This window comes from Oncorhynchus keta, chromosome 10, assembly GCF_023373465.1.
Source record: "Oncorhynchus keta strain PuntledgeMale-10-30-2019 chromosome 10, Oket_V2, whole genome shotgun sequence".
Taxonomy (NCBI): domain Eukaryota; kingdom Metazoa; phylum Chordata; class Actinopteri; order Salmoniformes; family Salmonidae; genus Oncorhynchus; species Oncorhynchus keta.
Window position 1 is genome coordinate 28,969,610 of NC_068430.1, and position 21,664 is coordinate 28,991,273.

The 21,664-nt window shown below is 39.9% G+C and overlaps 1 protein-coding gene across 2 annotated transcripts in view; it reads right to left on the bottom strand.

The window, feature by feature from the left end:
- Nucleotides 1-21,664, bottom strand: part of LOC118388483 (immunoglobulin superfamily member 21-like) — a 277,169-nt gene that overhangs the window by 155,966 nt on the left and 99,539 nt on the right. For both annotated transcript variants that reach the window (XM_035777607.2, XM_035777606.2), the window contains exon 2: nt 4,573-4,685. In XM_035777607.2, coding sequence (XP_035633500.1) covers nt 4,573-4,685 — 113 coding nt within the window. The remainder of the gene's footprint in view (nt 1-4,572; nt 4,686-21,664) is intronic.

The following is a 21,664-nucleotide window of genomic DNA, read 5'->3' on the forward strand; positions in this document are numbered from 1 at the left end:
TTTTAGGTGACTATGTTTGACATCTTTCTACATTCCGATATGCTGCCCACTAAGTCTCTACTAGGCCAGCTTGAAAGCCTCTCAATAGCAATCTTAATTATCTTGAGGGACTACGCTAGGCCTTAGCCATACTAAGGATATGCAAGATTTCAAGGAGCAGTCTTGCGCTGGTGTGCATTACAGAATCCTCAAACAGAATCTGTTAAGATAAGGGCAACCTGGTAATGAATGAGTGGCTAGCTGAGATCTTTAGTTCATTCAGCTTCTGTTTCGTTGGCCAGACTTCGATTAGATATGATGATTCCCCAGGTGGGTATCAACCCCACTTCCATTTGAATGTGGGTGAGAAATGAGAAGTCGACAGTTTAGTTAAATAAAAGGCAGGGATTAAAGAGACTTTGGCAGCTGAGTGTGGATAATTGATTTATAATTTATTCGCGGTTGCATTGAGCAGTGGGCACAAGAGAGATAAGGCTGGTTTCTCTCTACAAGCTCTGCATTTTCCTCACTATCCAATACTTGATGTGGACAGCCTTGCTCTCAATGGAGTTTGTTTTATACTACATCAGCATGCCATAACAGTCTAGTTCCTGCCTGGCAAAAATGATAGTGAGGACTCCATAAAAATTATCTATTGTTGAATTCTATTAAATGTCCTCTTCCAAATCCATTTCCCCAAAGGGCAGACATGTTCTCTGTGTAAAAGGCATTGCTATGATCAAGAGACAGTGAATTACTTCAAATACTTTGCATTCATATCTGCACCAATATTAAACATTATTGTAGGCTAGTCCTTGAGAGCACGAAGCTTACAAGCCCAACAAGGTGAGGACTCCATATAAACTAAACTGGCTCATGTTCTACTCACATATCAGTCAGGATACTGTCTATGACTGCAGCATTCCACAGAATAAAGAAAGCATATTTCATCATGCATACTTGTATAACCCTTAACAGCGATTAATTGGGGAGTTTAGGGTAAATTAAATAATCAGGCCATGAGCTGACAGCTGTTGCTTCATTGATATCCATCCAAGTGCTTCTATGTGACCTCTTTTGAACACCATTGTTTCAGTAGACAAACCCCAGCCTCTGATCTATAATCATCTGCCTATTAATGTCACATTAGTTTCCATTTTATGCAAAATATCTGGGCATAGTTTTGGTACACATTATCCACAAAGCAACAGCAACATTATAGACCCGAGCATTAGAGCTTGAGGGGCTGAGACAAAGACATTCTTTCTCTGACATACTGTACTTAATTATCTTGAACATTTATGCAGTTTAGTCCACCAACTGGGGCTGTGATAACTGCAGAGTGACCAGCTGTGAACCATTAAGACATGGCAATAACTAGCTAGCAGATTGTAATGGGCTTATGTGATGCTCCATTAGCCGTTACAGGTTAGGTACTGTTTGGAATACTGTACGTACTGTCAACCAACCTTAACTTTGCGATACTTCCGCAATTTACAACTTTGAAGACAACCAAAGTCTTCTAAACGTCCATGTCTAGTTTCAGGGGGTTCGTTTGAATTTAGAAAATGCTTTGTTAATAAACATGCAGTTGTTATTAAACATGAAGCTTCACCTGGAATGCTTTTCCAACAGTCTTGAAGGAGTTCCCACATATAATGAGCACTTGTTGGCTGCTTTTCCTTCACTGTGGTCCAACTCGACCCAAACCATCTCAATTTGGTTGAGGTTGGGTGATTGTGGAGGCCAGGTCATCTGATGCAGCACTCCATCTCTCTCCTTCTTGGTCAAATAGCCCTTAACACAGCCTGGAGATGTGTTGGGTCATTGTCCACTGAAAAACAAATTATTGTCCCACTCAGCGCAAACCAGATGGGATGGCGTACAGCTGCAGAATGCTGTGGTAGTTATGTTGCTAAGTTTGCTTTGAATTCTAAATAAATCACTGACAGTGTCACCAGCAAAGCATCCCCACACCATCACACCTCCTCCTCCATGCTCACGGTGGGAACCAAAAATGCGGAGATCATCCATTCACCTATTCTGCATCTCACAAAGACACAGGGTTTGGAAACAAAAATAAAACATTTGGACTCATCAGACCAAAGGACAGATTTCCACAGGTCTGTCCATTGCTTGTGTTTCTTGGCCCAAGCAAGTCTCTTCTTCTTATTGGTGTCCTTTAGCAGTGGTTTCTTTGCAGTAATTCAACCATAAAGGCCTGATTCATGCAGTCTCCTCTGAACAGTTAATGGTGAGATGTGTATGTTACTTGAACTCTGTGAAGCATTTATTTGGGCTGCAATTTCTGAGTCTAGTAACTCTAATAAACTTATCATCTGCAGCAGAGGTAACTTTGGGTCTTCCTTTCCTGTGTCGGTCTTCATGAGAGCCAGTTTCATCATAGCGCTTGATGGTTTTTTACGACTGCACTTAAAAAAAACTTTGACATTTCTTAATTGTCCGTATGAGCTGACATTCATGTTTCTCTTTCCATATTTGAGCTGTTCTTGCCATAATATGGACTTGGTCTTTTACCAAATAGGGCTATCTTCTGTATACCAACCCTACCTTGTCACAACACAACTGATTGGATCAAAAGCATTAAGAAGGAATGAAATTCCACAATTTAACTTTTAACAAGGCACAACTGTTAATTGAAATGCATTCCGGGTGACTACTTCATGAAGCTGGTTGAGAGAATGTGCAAATCTGTCTTCAAGGCAATGGGTGGCTACTTTGAAGAATATAACGTATATTTAGATTTGTTTAACACTTTTTTGGTTACTACAATATTCCATATGTTTTATTCCATAGTTTTGATGTCTTCCCTGTTATTCTACAATGTAAACTTTTGACTGCTACTGTACATCTTATAAAATGTATAAATACAGTGCATTCAGAAAGTATTCAGACCCCTTCACTTTTTCTACATTTTTATTATGTAACAGCCTTATTCTAAAATAGTTTAAATTGTTTGTTTCTTATCAATCTACACACAATACCCCATAATGACAGAGCAAAAACAGGTTTTTAGAAATTATTGTAAAAAAACAAAAAACAAACTCAAATGTCACATTAACATAAGTATTCAGACCCTTTACTCAGTACTTAGAAGCACCTTTGGCAGCAATTACAGCCTTGAGTCTTCTTGGGTATGACGCTATAAGCTTGGCACACCTGGTTTGGGGAGTTTCTCCCATTCTTCTCTGCAGATCCGTTCAAGCTCTGTCAGGTTGGTTGGGGAGGGTCACTGCAGAACTATTTTCAGATCTCTTCAGAGCTGTTCGATCGGGATCAAGTCCGGGTTCTGGCTGGGCCACTCAAAGATATTCAGAGACTTGTCCCGAAGCAACTCTTGCATAGTCTTGGCTGTGTGCTTAGGGTCGTTGTCCTGTTGGAAGGAGAACCTTTGCCCCAGTCTGAGGTGCTAAGCGCTCTGGAGCAGTTTTCATCAAGGACCTCTCTGTACTTTGCTTCGATCATGTTTCCCTCGATCCTGACTAGTCTCCCAGTCCCTGCGGCTGAAAATCATACCCACTCCATGATGTTGTAACACAACCATGCTTCACCGTAGGGATGGTATTGGCCAGGTGATGAGCGGTGCCTGGTTGCCTCGAAACGTGACACTTGGCCTTCAGGCCAAAGAGTTCAACCTTGGTTTCATCAGACAAGAGAATCTGGTTCATCATGGTCTGAGAATCCTTTAGGTAGCTTTTGGCAAACTCCAAGCGGGCTGACATGTGCCTTTTACTGAAGAGTGGCTTCCATCTGGTCACTCTACCATAAAGGCCTGATTGATGGAGTGCTGCATAGATGGTTGTTCTTCTGGAAGGTTCTCCCATCTCCACAGAGGAACTCTGGAGCTCTGTCAGAGTGACCATCACGTTATTGGTCACCTCCCTGACCAAGCCCCTTCTCCTCCGATTGCTTAGTTTGGCCGGGCGGACAGCTCTTGGAGGAGTCTTGGTGGTTACAAACTTCTTCCATTTAAGAAGGATGGAGGCCTGTGTTCTTGGGGACCTTCAATGCTGCAGACATGTTTTGGTACCCTTCCCCAGATCTCTGCCTCGACACAATCCTGTCTCGGACCTCTATGGACAATTCCTTAGACCTCATGGCTTAGTTTTTACTCTGACATGCACTGTCAACTGTGAGATCTTATATAGACAGGTGTGTGCCTTTCCAAATTATGTCCAATCAAGTTGTAGAAACATCTCAAGGATGATCAATGGAAACAGGATGCACCTGAACCCAATTTCGAGTCGCATTACAAAAGATCTGAATACTAATAAGCAAATAAGGTATTTCTGTTTTTTTAGAATAAATTAGCAAACATTTCTAAATACCTGTTTTCGCTTTGTCATCATGGGTTATTGTGTGTATATTGATAAGGACATGTTTTAATTTAATCCATTTTAAAATAAGGCTGTAAGATATAGTAACAAAATGTGGAAAAAGTGAAGTGGTCTGAATAATTTCATAATGCACTGTAATTGACACCAACAAGTGATTAAGCCACACAGATTAGAGTTGATGGGCCAGTGTACATGGCATATACAGTATAGAGTATGAGCTTGTAGCTTTACTCACCCTGTACCACACAATCTCTCGAAGTCTTCCATCAGTCTTGAAATTGCACTTCAGGGTCACAGTCTCTCCCACAACAACAGGAGGAAGGGGCTCAATGGTTACTGTCAGATATCCTATAGGGAAGAAGAAAGATATAATGAGTATGGTTAGCAATGTCATATCATGAATACACTGAGTGTATACAACATTAAGAACATGTGCTCTTTCCATGACATAGACTGACCAGGTGAATCCGGTTTAAAAGTAAGATCCCTTATTGATGTCACTTGTTAAATCCACTTCAATTAGTGTAGATGAGGGGGAGGAGACAGCTTAAAGCTCAAAGTTTTTTCAAATTTTTGAGGTCCCAATAGATCAGGCCTCTCCCTGTTTTCGATTCCAACCTCAGTTGTAACTAACCTGATTCAATTTATCAACTAGCTAATTATTAGAATCAGGAGCGCTAGATTAGGATTGAAGCTAAAACCTACAGGACGATATTGCTCCAGGAAGATGGAGAGCCCTGCAATAGATACACAGTGACAACCAATTTGAACTAAATATGATCAACCTGTGCATAGCCCCACATGTTTTGTTTGTTGTTTCAGTGACCCCCACCCACCGCCTCCAATTTACATTATGTTATGATAACTAGAGAAGAAACAGCTAATCTGAAACAAATAATGTCACTGAAGGACATAAACCTTGCTCAGCTATACCGTACTTTGAACATTCTTAGATATACCAGTTGTCAGTTAGTTTTGTCAGTATAAAATTATAATGAATAACAGACTGTTTGACATTGAATTAACTTCCTCTGTCAAGTAGCAACAACTTCCAATACAAGTATGACAATTAGTAAAGAGTAACATATGGCTTCATTCCTTCATACCATGGCTTGTGATTACTCCTAATGATCTGAAATGCTTAAGAAATGCCTAAGAAATGTTGTGATTATCATTTCAAATTAAACAAAATGTTGTCTTTAATTACTCATTTAACAACTACACATATGTGTTCATGTTGTAGTTGTTCATGAAAGTGTTTGCCAAACTCTTCAGAAAATATTGTAACTTTCTGATGAAAACATGCAAATGTTCAGGAAATGTCTCATTATCCATGACAGAAAATCGAAGACAGAAATCTTGATTTACAGCCCGGAACACGAGACTGTGTAGGCCTACACTAGTGGCTGAAGTCCATTACACTCAATGTAAAATTCCTTGCTTTGGGTATGACATTATTATGGCTGAGTAGCGGGTAGAGGATGGTATCCTAAATCTGTGATGGAGTTTTTTTTAAATGTATATGACAAAGTATTCTGGCGGAACTCGCATGGTACACATTGAAGGAATCAGGAGCACATTGAGTTAGGTGTCAGCTAGCCAGACTAGATTCCAACCCTTTGCTTGATTGTAAGTACATCTCACTATAGGGTCGGAGAGGGCTTCTGCTTAGATTAGGGCAAGGCAGAGCAGGAGCAAGTTATGGCTCGGGAAAACATACCTCAATCCTGTATGCACACATGATTGTAAGTCGCTTTGGATAAAAGCGTCCGCTAAATGGCATATATTATTATTATTATATTATAGGAATAGTCCATGGCACTGTCTTCCAAATGTTCCCATTATCCAAAAAGTCACATCAAGAAGATTTAAATACTGCTAGTTTTTTCATTCTCATGCTAGGTAGCAGAAGCATCAGCCCTCATTTTGGAATGCACGTCACGTTGAACAACAAAGGATAGTCAGCCAATCAGGATCCTTGTTGATCAACACTACGTGCTTTCCAAAATGGCTGCTATAATATTATGCTGTAGTATTGGCCAATCATTGTTATATGAAATGTGCAAAAGCTTTTAAAGCATGATCACTGTCCATAAAAATGTTTGCCTACCCATTTCAAGATTTTAATGGTTTATGCCAGGTCAGGGCAGGTCCTTATTGGAGAACTGCTTAGTAAGGTAACATGTTGCTACAGAGGTTTGAGAGTTTCCATTGTTGCTCAGGAGACTTACATTTCCCTCACTAACTTTAAACATCAGCTATCTGAGCGGCTAACCGATCACTGCAGCTGTACATAGCCCATCTGTAAATAGCCCACCCAATCTACCTACCTCATCCCCATATTGTTTTTATTTACTTTTCTGCTCTTTTGCACACCATTATCACTACTTACACACCATCATCTGCTCATCTATCACTCCAGTGTTAATCTGTTAAATTGTAATTACTTTGCTACTATGGCCTATTTATTTCCTACCTCCTCATTCCATTTGCACATGCTGTGTATAGACTTTCTTTTTTTTCTATTGTATTATTGACTGTACTCTTGTTTATTCCATGTGCAACTCTGTGTTGTTGTTTCTGTCACACTGCTTTGCTTTATCTTGGCCAGGTCGCAGTTGTAAATGAGAACTTGTTCCCTGAAAAGTTGCACATTGCGGGGACTATTCGATGCTAGTGCATTCTGCCACAGGATATTTTTGTGCTGGTCGAGGGCAGTCAGTTCTGGAGTGAACCAGGGGCTATATCTGTTCTTAGATCTACATTTCTTTGAAAGGGGCATGCTTATTTAAGATGGTGAGGAAATTGCTTTAAAGAAATGACCAGGCATCCTCTACTGACGGAATGAGGTCAATATCATTCCAGGATACCCGGGCAAGGTCGATTAGAAAGGCCTGTTCGCAGATGTGTTTTAGGGAGCGTTTGACAGTGATGAGGGGTAGTCGTTTGACCGCGGACCCATAGAGGATGCAGGCAATGAGGCAGTGATTGCTGAGATCCTGATTGAAAACAGCAGAGGTGAATTTGGAGGGCAAGTTGGTCAGAATAATATTTATGAGGGTGGCCATGTTTACGGATTTAGAGTTGTACCTGGTGGGTTCCTTGAAAATTTGTGTGAGATTGAGGGCATCTAGCTTAGATTGTAGGACTGCCGGGGTGTTAGGTCACCTAACAGAATTAACTCTGAAGATAGATGGGGGCAATCAATTCACATATCGTGTCCAGGGCACAACTGGGAGCTGAGGGGGGTCTATAACAGGCGGCAACAGTGAGAGACTTACTTCTGGAGAGATTACTTTTTAAAATTAGAAGCTTGAACTGTTTGAACATAGACCTGGAAAGTATGGCAGAGATTTGCAGGCTATCTCTGCAGTAGATTGCAACTCCTCCCCCTTTGTCAGTTCTATCTTGACGGAAAATGTTGTAGTTGGGGATGGAAATCGGCAACACGGCAAGGACATCAGGGTTGGCAGAGTGTGCTAAAGCAGTGAGTAAAACAAACTTAGGGAGGAGGCTTCTGATGTTAACATGCATGAAACCAAGGCTTTTACGGTTACAGAAGTCAACAAATAAGAGCGCCTAGGGACACACAGGTCCTGGGTTATCCTCCACATCACCCGAGGAACAGAGGAGGAGTAGGATGAGGGTATGGCTAAAGGCTATAAGAACTGGTCGTTGAGTGCGTTCGGAACAGAGAGTAAAAGGAGCAGATTTCTGGGCGCGGTAGGATAGATTCGGGGCATAATTTACATACAGGGGTATGGTAGGGTGCGGGTACAGTGGAGGTAAACCTAGGCATTGAGTGACGATAAGAGAGGTTGCATCTCTGGGCACACTAGTTATGCTGGGTGAGGTCACCGCATGTGTGGGAGGTGGGACAAAAGAGGTATCTGAGGCATGTTGAGTGGGACTAGGGGCTCCGCAGTAAACTAAAACAATGACAACTATCCTAAACAACAGTATACAAGGCATATTGACATTAGAGAGAGAGACAAAAAGCGAGGCATTAAGCAATCACAGGTGTTGATTGGGAGAGCTAGCTAAGACAACAATGGGTAAGACAACATCAGCTAATCAGCTAAGACAACAACAACAGGTAAAATGGCGATTGCACTTGTAGGGTGCACTTTTGCGACTGCACTTGTAGAAACTTTCAAAGTTCTTGACATTTTCCAGATTGACTGACATTCATTTCTTAAAGTTGATGGACTTTGCTTATTTGAGTTGTTCTTGCCATAATATGGACTTCTACCAAATAGGGCTATCTTCTGTATACCACCCCTACCTTGTCACAACACAACTGATTGGCTCAAATGCATTAAGAAGGAAAGAAATTCCACAAATTAACTTTTAACAAGGCACACCTGTTAATTGAAATGCATTCCAGGTGATTACCTCATGAAGCTGGTTGAGAAAATGCCAAGAGTGTGCAAAGCTGTCATCAAGGTAAAGGGTGGATACTTTGAAGAATCTCAAATATAAAAAATATTTTGATTTGTTTAACACTTTTTTTGATTATTACATGATTCCATATGTGTTATTTCATAGTATTGATGTCTTCACTATTATTCTACAATGTATACAATAGTAAAAATAAAGAAAAACCCTGGAATGAGTATAGTAGGTATGTCCAAACTTTTGACTGGTACTGTGTGTCATACAATTAATTCAAAGAATCCACACATATGCTATTAACAATATGTTAACTCTGACATAGTGTAATGTAATTCTACACACATTAACTGCGATAGTGTGTTGCTTGTCATTGTCAACACGCCCTTAAGGTGAAACCACAGAGAGCTGTGATGGACCGATAGAGCTCTACAGTTTGAGGAAAGACTGTAAGCTCTCTACTTTTTACCACACCTCCATATGCTTATTACAGAATCTTAATTTAATCATCAGACTTCAGAGCGCTTCTCTGTGGAGCTGATTTGAATGGATAAGCCCGGCTGAATTCAAGACTGCAGGTCATTAACATGAGCTGATGCTCTTAGAGCAAATTCCAACCACTTAGTACCGACGCTCCGCATCACTCTCCAGCACATGAGGAGCCCAGGCACGGCTCATACAGTACTGGCTCCCTCTCTGTGAGTTCTCTTTATATGGATGCAAACCCTCATATGTTGTGGGAAATTAAGTTTCCTTCTTTGGAAATGTCAACTGACTCAGTGGGATGCAATGTCACTCACCAGGGGAAAGAGTCTATCATGCCTTCTCTAAATGGCATACGTTGTTGTGGGGGTTGTGGAAATTCACCATTCTATGAATAATGCATTGCCATATAAGTAAATATTAACTGCCCACATTGAAACGGTTGGGGAAAAAGTGTGGAAATGCATGGGTGAAATGAGCAAGAATCTTTTCAATCTAAAATGCAATTATTAACACATATGCAATTATACTGAAATTCATAGCTCCCTGTGCTCCTATGTAGGTCTACGTCATAAATAAGTAAGTAACTATAGATAATAATATGCAATATAATTGAATTGCATAATATCTATTTCTGTTGCAAATAATAAACTAAAATTAGTAGGAGGATGGTTGTAGGGATTAATTGTAATAAATTCTGTGGCCATGTACCAAAGGAGGAAACAGAGATGTTGTTTAATATTGCTTGGCATAATCATGGGTACAGTAGAAAAGGCTTATGGCAGTGGGTGGGGAAGGATGATGGATTTTTAAAAGAGCAAATTACATGGGCTATGCACTCATGCCAGTGAAGTTCATATTTCAAACAGTCCCTGGGAGAGGCGAGATCCAATGCTGCAGCAGTAAACTGCCACTTCTACAAATACATGGACGGTGTCTTTTACGATGACATCTTTTTTTTACCTTTATTTAACCAGGTAAATCATTGAAAATACATGTTCTTTTACAATAATAACCTAACCAAGATAGGGTAATAACCGTGCAGCAAAGCAGACAAGTGACAACATACATACAAAACAGACATTTCTTAAAAGCTCCAGCAAAAATAATAATACATATTTACAATATCATTCAATCACAGGGGACACAACTAGTAGCTACTGAGTCTAAAAGCAGTCCCAGGGGTGGATAACCAGGTCATGTAAACTGTTATTGAAACTGGGGACGGAGATTAATTGTTTGAGCTTTAAATTATGTTGGAGTTCATTCCAGTCAGCAGTATTGGGGGTAACGCATAACAAAAGTAATGTGTTACGTAATCAGATTACTTTTATGACTAGTGGATTAAGGTAACATGTAACGTTTTCAAATTGGGTAATATATTTACAGTTACTTCGTCAAACAACGCGTGTGTTAATACCCGCCGCGTGTTTCCATGATACGATGTCGACTTATTCCTCATTTAGTTCTTGAGAGAAAGATTTTGAATGAAAAGACAGCAAATATGTACAAATGTTTGGCTTACAGTATACAGTGCCTTCAGAAAGTAGTTACAGCCTGAATTTAAAATCGATTATATTGAGATGTTTTGTCACTGGCACACACACACAATACCCCATAATGTCAAAGTGGAATTATCTTTTGTGAAATGTTTACAAATTAATTTACAAAAATGTAAATGTGATTAAGTCACATAATAAGTTGAATGGACTAACTATTGTGCAATAATAATATATAACATGATTTTTTAATGACTACCTCATCTCTGTACCCCACACATATAATTATCTGTAAAGTCCCTCGGTCAGGCAGTGAATTTCAATCACAGATTCAACCACAAAACCAGGGAGGTTTTCCAATGCCTTGCAAAGAAGGGCACCTATTGGTAGATGGGTAAAAAAGCAGACATTGAATATCCCTTTGAGTATAGTTAAGTTATTAATTATACTTTGGATGGTGTATCAATACACACAGACACCATAATGATACTAACTCAGTTGACGGAGAGGAAGGAAACAGGTCAGGGATTTCACCATGAGGCCAATGGTGACTTTAAAACAGTTACAGGGTCTAATGGCTGTGATAGGAGAAAACTGAGGATGGATCAACAAAATTGTAGTTACTCCACAATACTAACTTAATTGACAGAGTGAAAAGAAGGAAGCCTGTACAGAATAAAACTATTCCAAAACATGCATAGTGTTTGCAACAAGGCACTCAAGTAATGCAGCAAAAATGTGGCAAAGCAATTAACATTTTGTACTGGTATTTTTGGGACAAATACAACACATTACTGAGTACAACTCTCCATATTTTCAAGCATAGTGGTGGCTGCATCATGTTATGTGTATGCTTGTAATCGTTAAGGATCTGGAGAGTGTTTCAGTATAAAAAAGAAATGGAATGAAACTAAGCACAGACCGAGTGGCGCTACAATCTAAGGCACTACATCTCAATGCTAGAGGCGGCACTACAGACCCTGTTTCGATTCCAGGCTGTATCACAAACGGACGATATTGAGAGTCCCATAGGGCAGCGCACAATTGGCCCATTGTAGATAAGAATTTGTTCTAACTGACTTAACGAGTTAAATAAAGTTAAATAAATAAATAAATAATAAAACAGGCAAAATCCTAGAGGAATACCTGGTTCAGAACAGAGTTTTGGTGTCGTGGTGGTAGTGTCACCAAACAGAGAGAGGACTTGACCAGGGAGATTTTGGAGGGATGGGTGAAGCAGGATCTGTTGCATTACAGAAAGCCCAGTCTGGATTAGATTTAGCTTTGTAGGTTGTTGATATAGATGCTGAAGTTGAGTGATTCATCAATTCCCTGCCGTCGATTCTTATCAGCACCTCACAACCCTTTCAAGCTGCACACTCCACTCCCCATCCCCCAGGAGCTGTGACTGAGAGTCTAGAGGTACCATAAACCTGCCTCTCAAACTCTCTCTGATCTGTGTGACCTGAGACCTGATTGGTTGCTAAGGGGCAAGTTGTCAGGGGGCAGGACACCTGACAGCTCTTCTCACTGTGCAGGGCACAGTCTCCTCAGTTATCCTCTGAGTGGACTTGTGGGATGGAGTGCAGTTAAGTGAGTTAATATTGTTATTGTAACTTTGTGTTTTTACTGTTACTGTTGGTTGCAGTTGCTTATAGTTGTTTTCATATTTAGATATATTATACAGTCCTTTCATATGAGTGTTATTATTAATCCACACGTGCTACTGTTAGTACCATTCCATTCTGTTGTATTCTGCATCCATTTGATTATCCTGTTATATCTATTGCATAATATGTATATTCATTGCTCCTATTTTCCTGTAAGGCAAATAACCAAATCCTTCTCACATCCATTCTGTGTCTGTTGTGTGTGTGTATGGTAATACAGTGTCTATGTGTCTAACTCTGCAAGGTCAGCCAAAACGGAAAGTCGCTCTTTTTCAATGTCCACACTACTCAATAGTCCCTAACTACTGTTAAAGATAATGACAGTATAAACAAACACAATCCTTTTAATTGTAGATTCCACATCAAAATGATTGCCCCATTTCAGTCTGAAATTATTCAGTGATTCATTGATTCACCAGTTCCCCACACCCACAAGCCATGCATGGATATGACTAAGTCTATAAAGCGTCATATCATTCAGACGCACTCAGCTGAAGAAAGACAGTGGGCTAAGCAATGAAATGGTGCAGTGATTGAATGATCAGACTAAGTATTTAGAGAGAGATAGAGAGGAGTGAGTGTGAGAGAGGGAGTGAGTGAATGATTGAATGAGTGAGTAAGTGAGAGAGACAGAGAAAGAGATGGAGAGAGAGAGATCACAATGGAGGATTTCTCAAGGGGTCCTTTCATTAGTCTCCAGGGCAACTGCGCCTTTGCTGACACATAATATGATCATATTATTAGTATCTGAATTATTATTCCCTATATTTTGAGGACAGCGTTGAATCTAGGCAGTAAGTGATCGGTTTGTAGGTTTGGAACCCTGCACAATGCAGCAGGGTTGTCTTTTTTGTGTCACTAGTTGTGAGCGACCACTCACAACAGTAACAGACAGGATAGGACTTGGTGAGTCCCTTAACAACTGTATCTGCCAAATGGCAAGGACAACAATGGGCCCTCAAGTCTCTGCTTTCCTTATACACATCATATTTAGTCTGCTGTACTGGTTGAAGAGCGGCAGCTGCTGGATTTGGACATTCACCAGGATGAAGCTTGGCAAATCTATTCCCTTTGGCGACAACTACACTACTGTTGAAAAGTTTGGGGTCACTTAGAAATGTCCTTGTTTTTGAAAGAAAAGCACATTTTATGTCCATTAAAATGACATCGAATTGATCAGAAATACAGTGTAGACATTGTTGATGTTTTAAATTACTATTGTACGTGGAAACGGCTGATTTTTTTAAATGGAATATCTACATAGGCGTACAGAGTCCCATTATCAGCAACCATTACTCCTGTGTTCCAATGGCATGTTGTGATAGCTATTATGAACACCCATTCTCAGCAATTATGTTAGCACAACTGAAAACTGTTGTGCTGATTAAAGAAGAAAAAACTGGCCTTCTTTAGACAAGTTGAGTATCTGGACCATCAGCATTTGTGGGTTCGATTACAGGCTCAAATGGGACAGAAACAAAGACTTTCTTCTGAAAATTGTCAGTCTATTCTTGTTCTGAGAAATGAAGGCTATTCCATGCGAGAAATTGTGAAGAAACTGAAGATCTCGTACAAATCTGTGTACTACTCCCTTCACAGAACAGCACAAACTGGCTCTAACCAGAATAGAAAGAGGAGTGGGAGGCCCCGGTGCACAAATGAGCAAGAGGACAAGTACATTAGTGTCTAGTTTGAGAAACAGATGCCTCACAAGTCCTCAACTGGCAGCTTCATTAAATAGTACCCGCAAAACACCAATCTCAACGTCAACAGTGAAGAGGCGACTCCGGGATGCTGGCCTTCTAGTGCCGCGTGGTACATATTCATAATGATTTTAATAAAGATGAATACTCGAAAGAAAAACAACAAACCAACAAACTAACAGTTCTGCAAGGTGCAACAAAGACACTAAACAGAAAATAACTACCCATAAAACCCATGTGGGCAAGAGCTACCTTAGTATGGTTCTCAATCAGAGACAACGACAGACAGCTGTCCCTGATTGAGAACCATACCCGGCCAAAAACAAAGAAATACAAAAATATAGAAAAAAGGTACATAGAACGCCCACCCTAGTCACACTCTGGCCTAACCAAAATAGAGAATAAAAGGCCTCTATGGCCAGGGCGTGTCAACGTGCCATTGGAACACAGGAGTGATTGTTGTTGATAATTGGCCTCTATACGCCTATGTAGATATTACATAAATAATCTGCCGTTTCCAGCTACAATAGTCATTTACAACATTAACAATGTCTACACTGTATTTCTGATCAATGTTAATGGACATAAAATGTGCTTTTCTTTCAAAAACAAGGACATTTCAAAGTGACCCCAAACTTTTGAAGGATAGTGTACATTTGTTTTGGAAGGTACTATCCGATATGAGCTCTACTTTCAAAAATACTTTACAATATCAGGTTTCGGTGAAGAAATCTGTCTTTCTTGTCATGTGCTGGATATCTCCAGTAAGCTCTGACAAGGTCTGTCTGTCTGTGTAGGAACACCTCAGGGAGGCTTACATTCTGTTTTAATGCTTACACTGCACAATATTGATCCTTCCTGTGCCATAAGCCCTATATTCTGAGGAAGCTGAGCAGATGCATCTAGATACTTGCTCACCACCAATTGCCCCTACCTTTCTACCACATGAATCAGTAGTTCTGTTGGACTGATATTATCATAAGATTATGTCACACAGCTGAGCAGAGAAAATATATCATAATGGCTCCTCAGACAGGGGCTAAAACGCAGTGGCTCAAGATCGACATGAACAACTGGGGTAGATATACTAACATGGAACCTCTGTGGTGCTGGGTTGATATGAACGACTGCCATCGGCACAGGTCCCTTACTAAAATGCTAAAATTAAACTGCAGTAAGTGTAAAGTAGTGTTAGTGAGTGTACACCTCCTTAACATCAAAAGCTTTGTGCAATGAATCGGCAGACTGGGTTATAATTGTTGGACCACATAAAACACTGTGGAGAGGCTGCAGAGTGCATGGCTTTAATTGGCTCATATTAACTGGTTGTAGAGGCAGACGAGGCCTCCGGCTTGTCTTAATCCATCAGGCACTGTTAGAACAACATCTAATGAGGGCTGCAAACTATGCATTCTTCCATTTTAATAACAGCAATTTGCCAAACTGCAATGAGAAAACAAAACCGTTCCCAATGATGGGCCGGCCCAAAATGTCCTGCTATTGTGCTGTGTGATTTATGGCTATGGTCAACCTTTGCTTAGATGTCAGTGCAACTGACTGTATGAGAAAAATGAATAGGCGAGATTGTGTTCCACCGGCTCTCCTCCTCTCTGTGTCTAAATCTGCGTAAACAAACAGAGCTGATTTGTAGTGTCTGGGACACGTTTAAGCATTATCATCCCCCTCACTACGTCAAAAGAGAATGGGTGTTCATAGTGTTTTATGAAGATGAAGCTTGTTGAGAACAACGACTGGTGATACCATAGAGGCAGGACACCAGTGAAATGCATTTGGTCCATGTTTCATTTATTGTTACTGTCGAGGTTTAGCCGACACCTAAATTGTATTCTATTAAACTACAGTATAACATTGGCCTACCCACAAAAACAGGGAGTAGGGATGGGTAAGGAGCACTGTATAATATGGCATTAATACTCTATTAACAGTGCATAGAAACTGGCAAAGGTTGTTGTTAAGAGCACCCAGAAGGCCCTGTATGTTTTCACCACTTCAATGAAAAAATGACTAAGCAGCAAGTATTTTACTTTTTTGTTCACTGCTACCTTTTCACTGATAGTGAGGGGCATACTGTCACGCCTTGGTCTTAGTATTTTGTGTTTTCTTTCTTTATTTGGTCAGGCCAGGGTGTGACATGGGTTATTGTGGTGTGTTTTTTGTATTGGGGCTGAGTAGGGGTGTCTAGCATAGGCTTGGCTGCCTGAGGCGGTTCTCAATCAGAGTCAGGTGATTCTCGTTGTCTCTGATTGGGAACCATATTTAGGTAGCCTAGGTTTCACTGTGTGTTTTGTGGGTGATTGTTCCTGTCTTTGTGTTTGCACCAGATAGGGCTGTTTCGGTTTTCATTATTTCATTTCATTACTTTTGTAGTCTCTGCATGTATAGTTTTTTCTTTATTAAAAAATATCATGAATCACCATCACGCTGCATTTTGGTCCGATCCTTGTTCTACCTCTTCATCAGAGGAGGAGATAGAAGAACACCGTAACACATACATATAATTAGCCAAAATAGTAATTCTGGTCCATATGTTAAATTAAAAGGTACAGTATTTCATTATATAGCCAAGGCCTTAAGTCTGAATATAAAAACTTAATATGTAAATCTATAAATATAAAATTTGGTTGTAGACTATCTATGCTCAGATAATGTGTAATATGAGACACTCATTGGTAGCAATTAAAGCTCTTGAGTAGAGAGGTGGCTAAGGCAATGCTGAGAACATTGATGTTGGTGTTGATTGCCTCTTGTCTCTCAGCCCTATCTGCACATGGGTCAACGAAAGTCAACTCCAATTCAGAAAGGATTCTTTTTTTTTTTTTTAGATCAGAAGATGGAAATTTCAACCATCAAAACACACAATCCACCAGTCATGTAATAGTTAACAGTCATGTAATAGAATCCTGTATACATTTGTGGTAAAAAAAAAATCTATGGCATTATAGAAAGTGTTTTGTTGTTACCGGAGCTGAGTGGTTGTCATTTGTTACATTATTGTAACGGTTATGTGGATACAACTGTTTTAAGGAACACAAAGCAGTTATTGCAACATTAAAAGCTTCTATAGCTAGGTTTCCATCTAATAATAATAATCATTTTATTTGTATAACACTTTTCGGCACAAATAACAAAGTGCTTCACATCATAAAATATTGGAATTAAAGTACTAACAAAGAAACAAAGACAAGGAAGAAGAAAGAAAAAAGACAGCTAATTAAAATCATACATTAAGGGCATCTTGTCACGCCTTGGTCTTAGTGTTTTGTGTTTTCGTTGATTGTTTGGTCAGGCCAGGGTGTGGTTATTGGGATTGCAGCTGAGTAGGGGTGTTGTATGGGTTTGGCTGCCTGAGGCGGTTCTCAATCAGAGTCAGGTGATTCTCGTTGTCTCTGATTGGGAACCGTATTTAGGTAGCCTGGTTTCGCTTTGTATTTCGTGGGTGATTGTTCCTGTCTCTGTGTAGTGTTCACCAGATAGGCTGTTATTAGTTTTCACGTTCCGTTTGATGTTTTGTATTTGTATCAGTTATTTCATGTACCGCGATTCCTTCATTAAAGACATGAGTAACCACCACGCATTTCGGTCCGACTCTCTTTTGACAAACGAAGAACGCCGTTACACATCTTCATAGTAGTGTGTCTTCATCCGCGATTTTAAAAGGAGCCACTGAACCAAGCATGATAAATAAAATTTTACAATCTATTCTAAAAATGACTTGTATCCAGTGTAGGAGAAGCTAAAATAGGTGTGATATGGTTACATTTGTTTGGGCTGCATTTATTGGAAAGGCGCATCAAGCTCATCACCATGCACTTTCACCACCTTGTGAAGTGTACCATAACTTATTTCATCTGTAGCCTAAGAAACTGCATGCTTTCCAAAGTTGTAGTGGGGGGACACAAGTTTAATTTGATATGATGGTTATTATATCAATATTTGTGTATATACTGTAAGCATTTCCACTGCCATTTCTGGCATAATTAATATTCAGACACTAAAGACACTGTCGACATTTATTTTTAAAAATCCTGCATTTCCATCAGCCCGTTTGACTTTTTTCATGCATTAGGGAATTCATCCACATGAAATGGTTGGATGGGAATCTGGTTAGTGTCTACAAAGCCTAAATGTAGATTCCATATTTTTGCTTTCCTGTGGCAATAACAACCTAAATGGCATTCTTGACAGCCAATTATAACTGAACTCACAATCAAAAACCATGATGCTACACTCCTAGAAAAAAAGTGCTATCTAGAACCTAAAATTGTTCTTTGTCTTTCCACGAGGAGAACCCTTTGAAGAACTCTTGTTGGTTCCAGGTAGAATGTTTTTGGTTCCAAGTAGAACCAGACTGTGATAGCCAGCCTTTTGGGTTCTACCTGGAACCAAAAAGGGTTTTACCTGGAACCAAAAAGGGTTATCCTATGGGGACAGCTGAATAACATTTTTGAAACCCTTTTTTCTAAGAGTGGTCCTCACAACTTACAAACACCAAGAGAATCATGATGAGTCCATGAATTATATCTTGAGTGATGAAAAGTACATTTTTATCCCCAAAATAATAAGGTTCAATATGTGATGATTTGTCACTGAATCAATGGCCAAAGGGCTTGGTTGAGGAGTGCTTTGAGTGGGAGAACCTAGAGTATGACTGGCCCTTGATTTATGCTGCTGAAGAACACAGTCTGGGCCTGTGGATCAGGTCTTGCTTTGTAAACAGGATGCTGGGAGCTGATGCGTTTTTCAATCAGAGTGATTTACTGTTTAATGACACGCTTCAGCTTGGAGAGTGTCAGCGCCTTCGGCTGTAATCCAGCCCACTCCCACAGGCCCATGCTGCCTCATAGGATAGCAATCAGGAATAACTCCTATCACCAGGCCCTCATTCTGAAGGCAACTGGGTGAGTGGAATTATCTCTCCATCACCAGCACAAGGAGTCTGGGGCAGTAAGGAAACAGCCCGCCAGCCCGCCCAGCCATGAGTGCCTGGATGCACTGTCATATCCTCCAATGGCACAGCAGGCCAGGCACAGTGCAATGAACCAACAGCTCTTTCTCTCTCTCTTCTGTTTTTCCTTCCTCTCTTCCTCTATTTTCACAAAGGCCTGCCTCCCAAGAGCATGGTTGTGGATGACCACTAGTATGGTGTATAGTGATGTGGGAAAAAATAGATACAGTTACATATCAGGATATTATCTTTGACGATATAGAGTAACGTATTGTTTTGATAATATCGCAATATTAATTTTGAGCTAGTTGGCTGTATTGTACCTGCACCAAAACTCCAGTATTTTTCCTTCATAGCCTGTTCTACATGTTTTTAATAGAGATCCAATTTATTTTCAGCACTTTTATTTCCATTACTGATCAAAACTCATCTTCTCATTGCTCTCTCTTGTCCCTCTGCAGCAGACATATGGTGAGCAATATGTTTGGAACATCAAATCGCAATAAAATCACAGTATTTAATCACAACACGTAGAATCATGAGATTCTCAATACATATAGTATTGGCACCTAAGTATGGTGTATAATATAGGTATATACCTATAATATTGTATTGTGAGGTCCCTGGCAATTCCCAGCCCTAAAGGCGGGCTAGAGTTCCCCAGGGTCTGTGAGAGTCATGTTTTCTCCCAAAAGGGGCAAATCACTCTTAGACTGTGTCTGATTCGAGGAGTAAAGAGTAGCCAAAACATGTGCAAGACTAAAGGGCCCTAAGCCTGTGTGCCTTTTTCTGGAGATTGTATCACAACGACACGCACAACTGTGATGGATGATATAATCTGCTAAGGCAAGTTGAAAGTTGAGGTCCTCTGTAGGGTGGTATGGAAAACTTTTTTGCAATGCAAATGTGTTTATTTCTATTTATGGACCTTTAGTACAAGAAATAAGGAAACAGACTGCATTAACAAAAAATGAGTCCAGGGAAATCAAAGACAGACAGTATGAGGCAAACCGAGATTGATTTGCAGAAGGTTTTTCCAAGCAATTTTGGCTCAGTGGATGAAACAGTCAAAACTCATAAAGGTAGGGGAGCATAAAGGCTGCTTCCTTGACTTGAAAACAAAATTACTATTTTGATCACTGTATCTGCTGCAGAAACAGAATATAAATATTGTATGAATAACAATGACAATGGCTTCGTCTAAGAAAAAAGAAACCTATCACAATGTCCCATAATTACATTTTTATTAAGCATGTTAGAGATGAAGATGGGTATACTACTGTCATGACGTTGGCCTGGGGGGTAGGTTTATGACAGTCATAAATACCTCTTCCCCCCTTTTTCCTCTCTCTACCCTACTGAGGTTAGATTTGCAAAACCCTTGGTTAACATAGAGATTCTGGGAACATCAGTAGGTGGGGGGAAATGAACTATATTCTGGTAATCCGAACAATTGAAGATATGTGGTGGTACTTAATGAATATGATGTCAGTTCGGTTGTTATCTGAGACATTCTCATCAATGATAAGATGACATAAACTCTACAGTGGAAAGTCTACACATCAGAGTTATCGGATTCACATGGAATTGTTGTTCAATTTAAATGTTTGAATATTAAATTATTTGTGATGGGATGAAATGTTGTTTTCGCTTCTAAAAAGAGATATTTGGATTTTCATAAGATAGGGCTGCTCAATCAGTGGCCCACCTCTTGTTGTTTGTTTTTTTACCTTTATTTAACCAGGCAAGTCAGTTAAGAACAAATTCTTATTTTCAATGACGGCCTGGGAACAGTGCCTGTTCCGCCTCTGTGAAGGGACATGGGCTATAAAACTTTTCAAACACGCCCTCCTCTCCCTTCCTATATAAGCCCTTGACGACAATATAACCGCCTGTTTCGAGGATGTATGACGACGGTCCTATGTCAGAATGGTTCAGATAATGACTACAGAATGAAGCCAACATCAGCATGAGCTTTGGTTGCGAATGGTATGAACTTTCAACTCTTATTCACTACAGAAGTGATACTTCCTAGCCGTTGAGTTAGCAACAGCAGATGCAATGAGGGTTAGGAAGGAACAGACAGAGTATCCCGTCTATCACCCAACGACGTTACTATAACGTATCCAATCTTCCCGCTCTTTCACTCAAACCCAGCCCCTTTTCTTTTGTGTAACAAGCTGTCATTTCTGTTCCGCCTAGGGACGTTTTCCTTTATGATGTAATGTGTAATCAAGTTATGATTTAAAAATGTGTATGTGTAATTCTGTGTGATTAGTTAGGTATTTAGTAAATAAATAATTATACCCAATTTTTTATTGCTGATTCAACTTGTTAGCCAGGGTTCGTGCAGATAACTAAGAATTTACAACTTTCAGATGAGACTGAATTAAGATGACGATTAATATTGACTGCTATTGATGTAAAATATTACTCGGTCCTTAAGAGTTTATTTGGAAGATAACTGCTCTATTAATATTATTTCGTGGTGCCTGACTCTCTAGTTAATTACATTTACATGATTAGCTCAATCAGGTAATATTAATGACGGAGAAATTATTTCATAGAATAGTATGTCATATCACTTAATCCGGCATAGCCAAAGACACGACAC